Source organism: Eptatretus burgeri, chromosome 8 (genome assembly GCF_056783735.1).
Source record: "Eptatretus burgeri isolate ZD-2024b chromosome 8, Ebu_testis_v1, whole genome shotgun sequence".
NCBI lineage: Eukaryota > Metazoa > Chordata > Myxini > Myxiniformes > Myxinidae > Eptatretus > Eptatretus burgeri.
This window is the reverse complement of record NC_140968.1, coordinates 26,188,312-26,203,540: the sequence shown is the minus strand read 5'-3', so window position 1 is coordinate 26,203,540 and position 15,229 is coordinate 26,188,312. Positions and strand designations below refer to the sequence as shown.

At 46.1% G+C, this 15,229-nt stretch overlaps 1 protein-coding gene across 4 annotated transcripts in view; it reads right to left on the bottom strand.

Moving 5' to 3' along the window:
- Positions 1 to 15,229, bottom strand: part of LOC147021368 (low-density lipoprotein receptor-like) — a 126,234-nt gene that overhangs the window by 34,563 nt on the left and 76,442 nt on the right. For all 4 annotated transcript variants that reach the window (XM_085891248.1, XM_085891247.1, XM_085891245.1 and 1 more), the window contains exons 8-10: positions 6,672 to 6,821; positions 6,363 to 6,479; positions 3,600 to 3,722 (exon numbers count right to left, since the gene is read on the bottom strand). In XM_085891248.1, the coding sequence (XP_085747374.1) occupies positions 3,600 to 3,722; positions 6,363 to 6,479; positions 6,672 to 6,821 (390 nt within the window). The remainder of the gene's footprint in view (positions 1 to 3,599; positions 3,723 to 6,362; positions 6,480 to 6,671; positions 6,822 to 15,229) is intronic.

Sequence of the window (15,229 nt, the reverse complement as noted above, 5' to 3'; positions counted from 1 at the left end):
GAACGGTTACCATAGCGTCCGCCTACACGAGGACGACCGCCACAAGACGACCTTCATCACTCCATGGGGGCGCTACCGGTACCTATCTGCCCCACAAGGGTATATGGCATCGGGGGACGGTTACTCACGACGATACGATGAGATCGTCGCGGACATTGGTAACAAGACCAAGTGCGTAGATGACACGCTCCTATGGTCGGACACGATTGAGGGGAGCTACTTCCAGGCGGTCCAATGGCTGGATATATGCGGCCGGAATGGAATCATCCTCAACCCGGAGAAGTTTGTCTTCAGCGCACCCACGGTGGACTTCGCGGGCTTCACCATCACCATGACCGACGTGCGACCGTGCAGCCGCTACCTGGAAGCAATCCACGATTTCCCACAACCGCGTAACATCACCGACGTCAGATCGTGGTTCGGGCTTGTCAACCAGGTGGCATACGCCTTTAGTATGGCCGAACGAATGCAGCCATTCCGGAAGCTCCTGAAAAGTGGAGAGCGCTTCCAGTGGTCCATGGAGTTAGAGGACATATTCCGCGAGTCGAAAGACGTGATCGTACAAGAAATCGAACACGGTGTCCGCATATTTGACAAAACTAAGCCAACATGCATCGCCACGGACTGGTCGAAGGAGGGAATCGGATTCTGGTTGCTTCAAAAGCACTGCCGATGCGTGCCAGTTAGACCATTCTGCTGCACTGATGGATGGAAAATAACCCTGGTCGGCAGCAGATTTACACACGCGGCAGAATCCAGATACGCGCCCATAGAGGGCGAGGCTCTCGCAGTCGCGGACGCCTTGGACAAAGCGCGCTACTTCGTACTGGGCTGCGAGAACCTGATCGTTGCGGTAGACCACAAACCACTGCTGAAACTCCTTTCGGACAGAGCACTTGACGACATACCCAACCCCCGCCTCAGGAACCTCAAGGAGAAGACCCTGCGTTATCGCTTCCGCATCATACATATCCCGGGAATGAAGAACAAGGCGGCAGATGCCATGTCGCGCAGGCCAGTTGGCACCACGCGACCTCCACTCATGAACCTTCCAGATGACAATGCCACCATAGCGACCCACCTCCAACCAAGCACGCACACCGACGTCCTGTCCCTCCTACGCCAAACTGAGCCGGAGTATGACGACGACGTCGAGGACAACCTGGCATGGTGTGCCGCGGGCCTCGAATCATTGCGATCAGTAACATGGGATCGCGTCAGGGAAGCCACCAGCAGCGATGGCGATATGCACATATTGGAGGGAATGACAATGAACGGCATCCCCGACTCAAAATCGAGATGCCAGAGACAATTCGCGACTATCACCAGTACCGCGAGAACATTACATCGACAGATGGAGTGATCCTATACAAGGACCGAGTAGTCATACCACCCTCACTCCGCGGCGATGTGCTGAGCGCCCTACACGCTGCCCACCAGGGCGTATCAATGATGACCGCCCGCGCAGAATCCTCTGTATTCTGGCCAGGCATGTCGGCCGACATCAGCGCCACTCGGAAAAACTGCGAACACTGCCACCGGATGGCACCATCACAGCCTGGAGCGCCACCAACTCCACCTATTCCGGTCGTTTACCCCTTTCAGGCAGTGTGCTCGGACTTCTTTGTACACAGGGGTGCACACTACCTTGTGACAGTGGACAGATACTCGAACTGGCCGATCATCTCAAAGTCGACGGGTGGCGCCGCCGGACTCATAAACCACTTACGTCGCGCCTTCGTGACGTACGGGACACCAGAAGAGCTCGCGTCGGATGGGGGACCGGAGTTCACCTCCACCGAGACCAGGTCATTCCTGCACAGATGGGGCGTACACCACCGCTTGTCATCGGTGGCCTTCCCTCACAGCAACTGTCGCGCGGAGATTGGAGTTAAGACAATGAAACGACTTATCACGGACAACACCAGCCCGCAGGGAGAACTTGACACTGACGCTGTGCAGAGAGCGATACTACAATATCGTAACACGCCTGACCCTGACACGAAGATCTCCCCGGCAATGTGTGTCTTCGGCCGCCCGATACGCGATTTCATCCCAATTATCCCCGGGAAGTACAGACCGCACGACACTTGGCATGAGACCCTGAAAGCGAGGGAGGAGGCCCTCCGCAAACGTCATATCCGCACAGCCGACACCTGGGCAGAACACACCAAACGCCTTCCGCCACTTGCTGTAGGGGACCAAGTCCGCGTACAGAACCAGACAGGATTCCACCCAAAAAATGGGACAAGACAGGCAGTATCGTGGAGGTACGCCAACACGACCAATACGTGATCAAGATCGATGGCTCGGGCAGAGTCACACTGAACAGGAAATTCCTGCGCAAGTTTAGCCCAGTTCGCAATGACCAGCTGCCACCCCGGTCTATCTATGATGATCTAGCAACCCGAATCACTGTACCTGCACCCGTTGTAACACCGCAACTGCCTGACCTCGACAGCGAACCCGTGACATCTGCGACGCCAACGGGGCCCACGCCGGCACTGACGTCAGTATGCACACCCCGGCGCAAGACGACACCCGTTTTGACACGCCAGCAGCACCAGGACGAGGCACACCGAGGCGCGCGATCCTTCAGACGCCACCATCGGCCCCTGAAACCCCGAGAGCCCCATCCCCACTGGGGCCCGATGTGACACCACCAGCACCAGCGATAGGTCAACGCCGATCCACCAGAGCGACCAGCGTGCCTGCCTGGCACAAGGACTACTCCATGGAATAGTCACACGATGGGCGATATAAACTTTTGTTCATTCATTAAACTTAATATTTTCTCAGCCTTTATCTATTAACATAATAAAGACTCGGAGGGAGATAGAGAACATTGTACTTTACGGTAATTCTACATATCGACGGTCCCCTGGGCCAGTGCGCATGCGCAGCCTGACCCGGAGCCAGGGATGTTGTGGGTGTTTCAACCTGTTCAATACTTGTTTGATTATTGTCGTTCCACGCTAATAAAGTGGTCGAACAAATTGAACTCTGTTCTTATTTAGATTCAATGTGAACATTATTATTTAACAAAAGTAACATTGTCTGAGGCCTGATGTTCGACTGAAGATTTGGGGAGGAAATAGCCATTTGTTTTGGAGTACAGAACATGTGTCCACGTGTTCAGGGCACAGGACTCTCCTTCTAACCAGTGTCGCCCGGCCGACACGCTCCGTCCGACACGTGTGTCGCCCGGCCGACACGCTCCGTCCGACCAACCCGTGTCGCCCGGCCGACACGCTCCGTCCGACCAACCCGTGTCGCCCGGCCGACACGCTCCGTCCGACCAACCCGTGTCGCCCGGCCGACACGCTCCGTCCGACCAACCCGTGTCGCCCGGCCGACACGCTCCGTCCGACCAACCCGTGTCGCCCGGCCGACACGCTCCGTCCGACCAACCCGTGTCGCCCGGCCGACACGCTCCGTCCGACCAACCCGTGTCGCCCGGCCGACACGCTCCGTCCGACCAACCCGTGTCGCCCAGCCAACACGCACCATGCGACCCGTGTCGTCCGGCCAGCGACACGCTCTGCCCCACCCGTGTCGCCCGGCCGACGACACGCTCCGTCCAACCCATATGCTCTCACCCTCACAGCTCCTGTTGTCCGACATGAGGAAAAATCCACGGTGACAACTGCAGTGAAAACCAATTGGCCGATCCCGGCAGATCTGTGAACAATCACCATTGTTTGTCTCACACTCGTTCACTCCTGGTGAGAAATATAAGACATAATTTACATAAGGTAATGAATGAACAGATGAAAATACAAGCTCAACAATATGAATAACCACAAATATTCTGTCACCCCACATACCTTGCAGATGTAGTTCACAAACCTTATTCAAGTCACATTATTCTACCTAGTAACCTCTAACCTCTTCAATGCACCTCGTCCAGAAGTCAAACATCTTTTCAATCAAAGCTTAGAAATCTTTCTTCTGAATGTCCTTAACATAGTGACGTGGCTGCATTTACCTCTTCAGTGGAAGCAAAATATAATCCCCTCACTTCATCTCTCTTTTTGGGTAATGGATGGAAGTCACGTGGACCTTATGTCCACTGAACGGGATGGGGTGGGTGAATGGGTAATCAGTGGAAATCACGTGCACTTACATCCATCAAATTTAGTTCCTGAAACAAAACAAAGAGTTTGAGAAACCTGAAAATTAAGAGACTAGAGTGAAGTCGATGGAGCATCATTGCAAATCTCCACGCTTCACAACTAAAGGAAAGTTGAAAGATGTTAAAAAGTTCCACCAGGAATGACTCTATATCAAATTTTGAGTAAAAAAAAAAATAATTCTGTTTTGATCCTTGTGATCCTTCGTCCCCACCCCAGAACATGAACCCAGGGGTCAAATCCATAAAATCATTACATATTTAATGTGTCCCCCAATATTGATTGCATATACAAAGTTTAATTACCTCTGCCACCGAAGGTGAAGGAGGTTATGTTTTCACCCCTTTCTGTTTGTCTGTTAATTGCCGGAATCCTTCGGATTTCGGCAATTATGTTGGTCGGTTGTGTGTGTCATTCTGTGTCTGTCTGTCTATTTGTTTGTTTGTTTGTGTTTGTTTACCCTGTAGCAGCCACACCGTTTCAGCGATCATGACCAAACTGGGTACAGACGTCGGCCATGGTCCAACTTCGACACTTGTCGTTTTTGGTGACTCTAGGTCAAAGGTCAAGGTCAAGGTCAAGGTCAACGAAAAACCGAAATTCTTATTTTCGCAATTACGTCCGCTAAAATGGTCGTATCGACTTCAAACCAAATCCAAAATGTGCATCTTCCAATTCTGCATCCAACCATATGTCTCCTTGGGGGTGTCACACCAACACCCTTCTTAGTGGTCGGGAGTCGAATGTCAGGTCAAAAATTTCAAATTGCGATAAAAATGCCATTTCAAGTCTGATTGACTTCCAAGTTATGATCATGACCAAACTAAGTGCGAAAACTCATTAAATAGTAGCACTATCGACTTACAAGAACCAAATTGATTTCCAGGTTTTTGTTTTTTCAGAGATCATGGAGATATGACAAAGTTATTCTGGCAATTCCTTGCTCAACGAGCAATTTCATTTGTTTGTGTGCAGGATATTTCAAAAAGTTGTTGATGGATCCGGATGAAATTTTGTGGACAGCTTGGGTGTGTGACAAGGATGAACTGATTAGATTTTGGTGAAGATCTGGATCCAGCTACTAGAATTTTTAAAGTGATTCTTCAGCATTGAGAGATAGGGCCAAAAGCGATATATAGCATGATATTTCAAAAAGTTGTGGACGGATTTGGATGAAATCTGGTGGGCATGTTGGGTGTGTGGCAAGGAAGAGTTTGTTCAATTTTGGTGAAGATCCGAATCCGGATCTCGATCTGATAATTTTTTTAAAGTGATTCTTCACCACCGATAGGGCTAAACCGATATGTAGCACGATATCTCAAAAAGTTGAGGACGGATTCAGACGAAATTTGGTGGACAGATTGGGTGTGTGGCAAGGACGAATTGATTCGATTTTGGTGAAGATCTGAATCCGGATCCGGATACGACAATGATTTAATTTTTGAAAGTGATTCTTCACCATTGAGAGATGGGGCCAAAAACGATATAGTGCTGCATAGCATGATATTTCAAAAATGTATTGGGCTGATATGTTCTCGTGGATCAGGCATGGCGTGGCGGAGGTATGCGCTCTACCGAGTGCCCTTGTAGCTTTAAAATGTTTTAAAATGTGCATGTAATTGCATTTTTGGTATTTGACCTTTTGACCTCATCTCAGGGGGTGGAGCCAATAATGATACTGCTCTTGCACCTTATTGGCATGCTGTCATCATCACTACCAAGTTTGGTGAATTTGCTAGAAAACCTTTTAGGAGATAGCATGATGGACAGACCTGATTACAATATCCCCCTGTATTTTTAATTTTTGGGGTATTATTTAAAGCATTGGGATAATAATGAGGGAGTGTCATTTTGAGATCAAGACCTTTTTATTGAAAGTTATGTGAGTGAGGTGATAGAACCTCTTGATGACCCTCATAATGTTTATATAAAATATTTGTCTAGATTGTAGAGTGACAGCATTTGAACACTAAAGTGTTTTCCTTTTTGAACCTTCACAAGACACAAATAACTAATCACACATCATCAAACCTCTTCTGTTGAGTGTGGGCAGAGACCTATGTGAAGGTGTTTTGGTCAGGGTAGCATCCCTAAAGTGTGAGCACCTCTATCCTCACATATTTATAACATTAATGTATATCTTCATGGCTTGAGAAAACAAGCATTAATATTAAAATAAAAAAGAAGACTTTGCAGCATCTGCTTTCACCGATTGGTCCACTTTCTCACCGCAAAAGTTTCTGGGTTCATCTGACCAATCAGAGCAGTCATTTGTCCCATCGCATAACCGCTCTTCAGGAACACAGCTACCACCTCCTTTACAACTAAACCAACCAGGAGCACAACCTGGGAAGACAATGAGGACACAGCAAGACACAAGTATTAATCTGGGAAATTGAACCCGAGGACACGATGAAGGCATTTTACAAGGGAGGAATTATATAAATTATAGATGGATTATGAAATAGGTAATTGAGAATAGGCCAATCATGATTAGGACGAGGAGACCGGTGTACATGTTTGGTCATGCATGGTTACCAGTCTTGTTACAACTCATTTCATCAGATCCATCTTGGCAATCCAACACTCCATCACACCTGCCCTGGACACGCGATTTTCCTCGGCTCGTGTCCTCCGCACATCGTCCATCCGCACAATGCCAGGAATCACGTGGACATGATAAAGGGGCTGGTGAGGAAAAGATGTGAAAAAATAAGAAAATTTATGAATGGGAAAATGTGAAAGTCAAGCAACAGATAATAAAACAAGTAAACCTAGAAGGAGGAGGAAGTTATTTGGCCCATTATGCCCATGCTGTAACTTGATCCACCAATGTACTTATAACTTATGCATGCACTAACCATATTCTTACCATTAACTTAATCGAACTGAACATCCACATCCATTTAAAGTCAACAAAAAGTGAGTTTGGCAGGCACCAGCCGTAATGGTCTACTCTTTTTGAGAGATAATGTATCTAAATCTCTAAAGGGTTTAACTTAATGGATCTAAATAAAATCTAAAAATATTTTACATCCTCTATCTAAATGCAGATGGGACAGACAGCAATCCATAATCATCCGGAACAGCATGCTCCAAGATACATGACACCCCTCCCCCCAACTCCCTGCCAGAAGTACAGAACACTTTGATTACGGTATATCGCCACCTAAGGTGGTTGGAGGTTATGTTTTTTCCCCCGTCTGTTTGTTTGTCTGTCTGTCTGTGAGCAGGATATCTCAAAAAGATATGGACAGATTTGGATGATACTTGGTGGACAGGTTAGTTGTGTGACAAGGATTTGATTTTTGGTGAAGATCTGGATCCAGATGTGATAGTTTAAATTTTTTTTTAAGTGATCCTTCACCAATGAGAGACAGGGCCAAAAATGATATATAGCACAATATTTCAAAAAGTTGTGGACGGATTATGACAAAACTTGGTGGATGACTTGGGTCGGTGACAAGAACAAGGCGATTAGATTTCAGTTCAGGGCCGGATGCACTTCCGGCCTATCAGTGGGATACAAAATGTAAACTGTTCAGTGTTCAGCCTGGCGGAGGTATGCCCTCTACCAAGTGCCGTTCTAGTTTAAGTTGTCTTTCATCCTGTCAAGCTTTGATTGCCGAGAAAATCAAAGGAAAGCTCGTGATAAATTAGCAACTTAGTTGACGATTATGTCATTTTGCATCACAGGAGATGTAGGTAAAGCTATCTCAACAGGTAATTGTCCATCTACAAAATGTTTTCTACCCGTTCAATGTATCCAGCACCACATACAATATCATGAGTAACGTGTAAGGTCCAAAGGTGTTATTTAAAATCATCATTTGTTCATAATTTCACTTTTAGTGTTATCACACTGTCATGTTCAGGCCGATTAACGTCAGCCAGCCTGGACGGATAGCTAGAAGGTTTTTTTTTAACTCAGAGGCGAACAGGAAGGCGCATTACCACAACAGAAGCACATGGGTTTATTCTTGAACTCACAGCAAACAAACAAACACAATGACATTCAACAATAATGAATATATAAACATAAATCAAGGGTGATAATGAAAACAAGTGAAATCCTTCAATACAGCGCATGTGGTGAAGCAAATGAGTACACTAATGTTAAAATATGCAAATTATGCTTTTTCAGTTGAAAAACAATTAAAAAGCGTACTTAATATTTGAAATGTAAAAATCTTGTTGTTATTGTGGTAAGCACCTTTATATATAACAGAAGGAATGAAATTGTTCGATACAGAATGGCAGGGGGCCGCAAAAGAATGATGTAAAAAAAATAATAATCATAAAGTTAATGTACAGACAAACAAATGATGAGTAAAATGTAAGCTTTGCTGATGAAAAGATGAAAGCAAAGCTAAAATATTTGTTGAGCAAAACATTGAAATATAGCGGTTACACCAACTACATAATATTAGTTATATTGTTATGGCTGTGGAAATTCGCAAACCACCATTCAGGTCCCGTAGGTGAGATAACTCGAAGTACATGTGTAGTTCGCCACAAACCCATTGTTTAGAGAGAATTTATGATTCATTCGGGCTGCGACACTTTGAGATAGCCGTTTTTCTGTTCTATCTTTATTTTGAACCGCCATAACCATCAAACCACCACCAAAAACCCTCCACCACCCTCACCTCTCTCCTTCTACGGCCATTCCCGCACCACCTCTGAACACTGAGCGTCGGGCTGTCTTGGGCTCGTTCAAGCGAAATGCACCGAGCCGCGAGTGCAAATAGCGGCCTTTCCGAGGGAAAATTCGGATCAAGAATGCTACACGCCCACTTCTGATCCGTCCAATCAACAAGCGTGGAGCGGCTTGGCCCCGCCTCCAGGCAGGTCCGTGTGAAATCAAAATATGCAAATTCTAGCATCAGGGGAGGTTCACGCCCACTTTTCCTCCATCCAATGGGTGAGCGTGGCTCCGCCCCCAAGCTCATCCTGATCCGGAAATTTGCATATGGGTTCTCCTGCCAGCCTATAAAGCGCCGAGCGCAAGGCGAATCGTAGCAGAGTTTTGGCAGAGTCAGTTTGGAAGAGCAGAGTGTGGCAGCGGCGGAGTGTGGCAGAGAGTGGAGTCGGGAGGCGAAGGCGTCGAGTTGGGTTCTACAGTCGGCTGAGGAGAGTTGTGGCAAGAGGCCAAGGAGCTCGGGTCCGAGGCGAGAAGGACGGCGGTTGGCGACGAGGTCGCGGCGGGAGATCACTCATCGCGGGACCCAAGCCAGTCAGCCATTCTCCCTCCCCCAGAGCATCAACAATTCCCCCTTTTCCCCCACGCTGAGATAGTGCAACAAGGGGGCCCCGTTCCCACCCCACTCCAAACGTCATGCCAACGAAACCCGCGAAGGAGCATGGAGTCGGGGCACAGCCACGTCTGCGGCTCGTCCACAACGCGCCACGAGGACACGGGTAGGACCCACCCGGTCTCGCGGACCTGGCCGCTCCTTCAGGTCCCACGCACATATTGGCCTACAGGCCCGTCTGCCCCCTTGTCTATGAGAGTGGCTTCTGTCCTTTGCTTTTGAGTAAATGTGTGTGGCGCCGTGTCTTGTAAAGTAGAACTGTGTAAGTGTTGCTGTGTGTACGCGTATTCGGTTGCAACTCTGCGTCGTTTCTTTTGTTTTCCTGATATAGGTGCATTCTGACTGTTTGGCTGTATATGTGTGCTTTCCGAGTGTCGCGTAATAAATGTGCATTGTGTGAACTGTTTTGCCGTTTCGCTTCGTCTTTTCTTTATTGACTCTCCATCCTGCTTCACATAGAGGGTTCGTAGTGGGCTTAAAACGCCCGATAATTAATCGGAACCGTCGAGGCCGACGATAACACCGCTCGGTTATCCCGATAGCACGGAACGGACCGCTTAAGCGGTTCGTGTCCGGAGTCGGCCTGCGGCGAGGTACGATCGCCCGGTCGACCAACCGCGCAGGTACTTAGGAAGATCGAATTTGGCGAGCAACCCTATCCTGCGCGGGTGGGCAATTGGCACAGTCGTGGTGGGGTTAAACCCCCACCCGTGACTGGCTCCCGGTGTTGTTCCGAGAGAGTCACGACGGAATTGTCCGTTCTGGTGGGCGAGGCGGCCGCCATTCGAGTCGAGCGGCCAATCGCACGCCGGCGGGCGCGAATTCGCAACAATATTGTTATTATATAAAATATAGACGAACACATTTTGAATTTAAGCATATTTAATTTTTGTATATTTTGAATGTACAGTACAAAGTTATGAAAATAATTCAAGATGTCTCTGGTTGAAAGAACCACTTATCACTTTGCCACCAATATTTGCCATAATTGTAAGTAAATTTCAACTACTAATGTATGACGAAACACTTGTTTATGGCTAATATTAAAGAGAATGATGGCATAAGAACTTAGCTTTCAGCGTTCGACGTTCGGTGCGAAATGCCATGGTGGGCGGAAATGACGTCTTTGGTTCGTTCGTACATGAGAGGGGAGCGTTTCTTGGTTTTTTTTCCGTCAAGCAATAAATTCAATGGTTTTCACATATATAACACATTAGTTTCACAAATTTCCATTGAAATACTCGGGTATTTCCGTCAATTGTCGCCATTTCCGTCTAGGTTACGCACTGCCATCTACCGGACAGCCGTCATTGGCCGTCACTTGAGGCGCGTGGGGGGGGGTGGGGGGGCACCGGAGACATGGTAGACACCGGGGACATTTCAAACTCGGTGCAATTGTATACCAGCGCACACGCTGTAATAAATCAGTGAGGTAATGAAAAGTGAGGTAAACAAAAATCCTAATATGAGACGTCTCCACTCAGTCACAAAAACAGACAAGGGGAAAGATAAAAATAAAAGGAAATCCCCCCTTTACGCCAGCACTCAGATTTGCGTCCAGAAATTACCTTTAGGAGTTTGGTGTCGTTGAATCGCGTAGCCACCGCACGGGAAAAAGCACCAAAATGGCACGAAGTTGCTCTCCGTGGCCACGTTAATGTGGAAATTCGTGCGGACGGTCTTCAACACCAGGAGCCCACAAACCGCTGTACAGTTTCTTCTCACGATCGAGATTGCCACACTGCTCCCTCTAAGTTCCAGGTCTGCACACACCAAATGGCGCCGCCTTTCTCCTTGTCATACAAGGTGACTGTTGAGGCTGGTAGATCAGAGACAAGCAGGAGCGACCGCCAGCCCAGTTTTGGATTTCTTCTCAGCCCAGCCGAACCAACAACGGCCAGCACTACATTTCAGCACGTGAACAAATTCGCACCAGCGCTACAACGAGAAACGGGCAGATCTCTCCTCGTGCCCAGAAGAGGCAAGAGGGCCGACTGTTCTCTTTCAACCATCCTCCCTCTCTCAAACCTTCTCCCCGTCATATCACCCTGACCAATCATCAGCCTCAGGGGCGTGGTCTGCCTGTTACGTTTCCTGGGAGGTGGGGTTTAGTCTGCTGGTTATTGCTGTTGTTGTGAACCGTGGTTCTTTATGGCTGGCCTTGTAAATGTAAAGAAAATGTAGGAAAAGGTCACAGGGAGCAATCACATACTGGGAGAAACTAGCCTTAGACCCTACCGAGTTAGCACAATACCACTCCCCGTGTGGTGACACATAACAATCTTAAGCTCACAGTTTTCCCTTCTTAAATTATATTGAGATGTCTCCGACTCGTCCACGGACCATGCTGTACTACACAATCCTATCTTCACTCTGGGATTCCTCCATATAACCCCACAAACGTAACAATACTATCGATAATTCAAAAAGTAGGTTTATTACTTGTGAAATCAAAGATTCACAAGTAATGTACTGTTGGACCCCAGTATTCGTGGTGGATATGTTCCTGAAAAATGCCGTGAATGTTGGGGTATTGGTTAAATGTTTGTTTGTTTTTTGCATGGTCTAGGCTCGTGGAAGAGTGATTATACAGAAGAATGCAGGACACAACATAACAAAAGGAACAGCAGGAGAAAGGGGAAACAACAACAGCAGAGTGGAGGGAGAACTTGAGACCCATAAGAACTTGTTTGGTTGACGTCTATGTACTCTTGAATCACTGTATGGAATAAGTTGAAAGCTAATGGCTGTATTTGAAGATGTACAAGAGAAGGTTTTTGGGGGGTAAAAAAAAATCGTCCCAGGTGATTCAGGGTGGGAGGGAAGCACCCCAGTTCTCTGTACGTAAATGTGTATGTATAGCACCACCGAGTGCGAGACAGTATTATAAGTCATAAATCATAACAGTGAGGAATTAACTCATCACTAAGAACGTGTTCTTGACTAGTGTTAGTCACATCACTTTGTGTTAATTTGACCAATCACAGCAGTGATTTAAATTGTCATAATTTAGCTTCCATCTTCTCCTGGTGAGTCTTTCATGTGTACGTGTGTGTGTCGTTGGTTGTCATCTCCGTATGCGTGTTTCAGGAACTGGAACAGAGACCGACCAGGTCTCAAAGTATCCACCTCTGTTAATGTGTATCTGTATCCTTACTATAATTCATGGACCAGTGTTTGTGTGTTTGTTTGTCATGCTTGTCCTCCAACAGTTCTGTGCTGATGACATCCAGACTTGCTACATATGATCAGTTTCACCATAATTAATGTATGGGGGGTGTTTTTATCTTTGCCAGTGGTCTTGGGGGGGGGGACAAGGTGGGAGGGGGAGCAATAAAAATTCTCCATGTAAATGTGTATCTAGTTGCTTGCTCTGCCTCCAGGTGGGGGAGGGTATAACAAGTCTCCACCATTTACAGCACAGCATTCCTGTCCCCACGTTTTCCTGTACAGTGAGGTGTTTTGAATTATAAGCAGTAGGTATGTTTTTGCTTCATGCACGTAACCAAGGTTCAAAAAAAAAAATTGCCCAAAGAGCTGTCAGTTGCCTATACACCGCCCAAATAAAGGTATGCGTCAGAAGAACATGTTGCATGCTTGGAACAAACTTGCCCGTAGAGTGGATACTCTGCTCGTATGTGTAATATGTGTGTATATAATATGTGTATAATCAAATATCAATCTGTACAAAATCAGTGTGTATATAATGACACATATTATATGTGTATAATCAGTGTTTACATAATACGTCACATAGAATATGCGTACAACCATGATTCATGTGCATGTACAAATCAGGACCCATGGATGTATGTGCCGCCACCACCACCGGTCGCCATCTCCACTCACGAGTCTCTAAGACTGAATGGAGCCATCGCTGATCCTGAAGCATCCATCTTCACCCCAGCAATTAACCACAACTCATGGACCAAACCGTCTCCTTGTCTGTGCTTCGTTTCCCACTCCAGCCCCGAAGCGGTGACGATATAGAACTTAGTCCTGGCTCTGGGGGGAAGCTCTTGTACATGACTCTTTTATAGCAGGCGTGTAAATTTTCTTGTTCTACAGTGTATGCCAAGACTTTCAAAAAAAGTTTGGGTAACACCTCCAGGTCAAGTTCGTTTTCTCTGCAGAGCCCAACTGGGATTTTTGGTTGGGCGCAAAGTGGCTAAAATGATGGTATTGATGATTCATTGAATAAATCATTATGAAGCAGCCATAAATTATTCATTTTGATTGTTTGGGTAGTACTAACAACTTTCTTGCATGATTCATTGCCCTAAACCTTGGTTCACAGGACAAAATGGCAAAATGGCTATATTTTATTTAATTGTAGCAAAAAAAATAAATAATTGCTTTCACTTTGAAAGTAGGTCTAAGTTTGGCTTCTCAATCACCCAATATTGTACATAGAGCAACTAAAATTTGCTAAAAGTTTCCTCATAAAGTGCTCTGAACAATCCGATTTTCAGGTTGATACCTTAGGGCTCTGTATGATGCCGATGGAGCCCATTGTAACCCCAAAACACTGTACCCTTAAATAGCCTCTTTGAGGACATTTCATCAAAATGATACCTCTGAAAGTAAGTGTCCTAGGAAGTTGATCTTTGTGTCTATATGGAGGTTTTTGATGCCAAGGAATTGATTGGCACTATTATTGTGAATTTTGGAGTTGACCTAATTGGCATAATTCTAAGAGGTACGTCAAAATGGCTGCCAAAATAGAAAATTAGACCTGACTTGTTATCGAGAACAATAAAATTAAAGGTGATGCTCTTGAGTCATATAGATGCACTCCCCCAAGTCAAAATTACATTTAACTGCACTTAGGGGATGGAGTAACAGAATGCTATTTCTTTTTCAGGGCTGTGAAGAGTCACGTGGGTGCAAAGCCGTAGCCTGATCAACCATCTCCGAACACCTTAAATCTGCAAATCTGATTTCAATGATTGAGTCTGTAACACTATTACAGTCATCCAAAGGCATTTATTTTGATGTGACTCAATGTATCTGTCAGAAAGCAGATGATATAGTTGAAAGTTCAAGCAATGGCTGTAAAAGGATACGAGAAGCCAGTGACATACACAATGACCATGTTTCCAAGTGATTAAAACTCATTGAAGGAGATCGTTTGTTTTTTAATCATGTGACTGATTAATGTTATAAAAAGTACACTATGAAGTCCATTATAGATAGAATAACTGAAACCGATCTAGCTCAAAGCCAAGACTCAACTTTTTCGCAGCATAAAAAAACAGATGATAGAAGCACTCGTTTCGAGGCTGTCCGCCAACCATCTAATACATAGATTACAGCAATAACAATGCGAGATGTGAACTGTATTATCTGTGGTAACAAATCGTGCAAACAAGTGCACACCAAACATCGCATTAGTGAATCCAACCATGCTTTCTCTTTTCTTGCTGCAATGAAATTCTTTAAAGATTCTGTCTTCACTCAGACTAGTGACCTTCACGATCCACGTTCTGCATTTGGAGCAGATCTATGCATGACCACAATGAGTGCATGATTCAGTATATGTACAAGTATGATTCACACTCCAAGGACTTGGTGCCGAAATTGTTCATCAGGAGACTTCCGAATCACACGAACACAGTCTTGGCTTTGAGCTGGATTGGTTTTAGTTATTCTATCTCGAACGGACTTCATAGTGTACTTTTTGTAACATTCATTAGTCACATGATAAAAAAAAGATCTTCAGTGAGCTTCAGTCTCTTGGAAACATGGTCATTGTGTATGTCACTGGCTTCTCGTATCCTT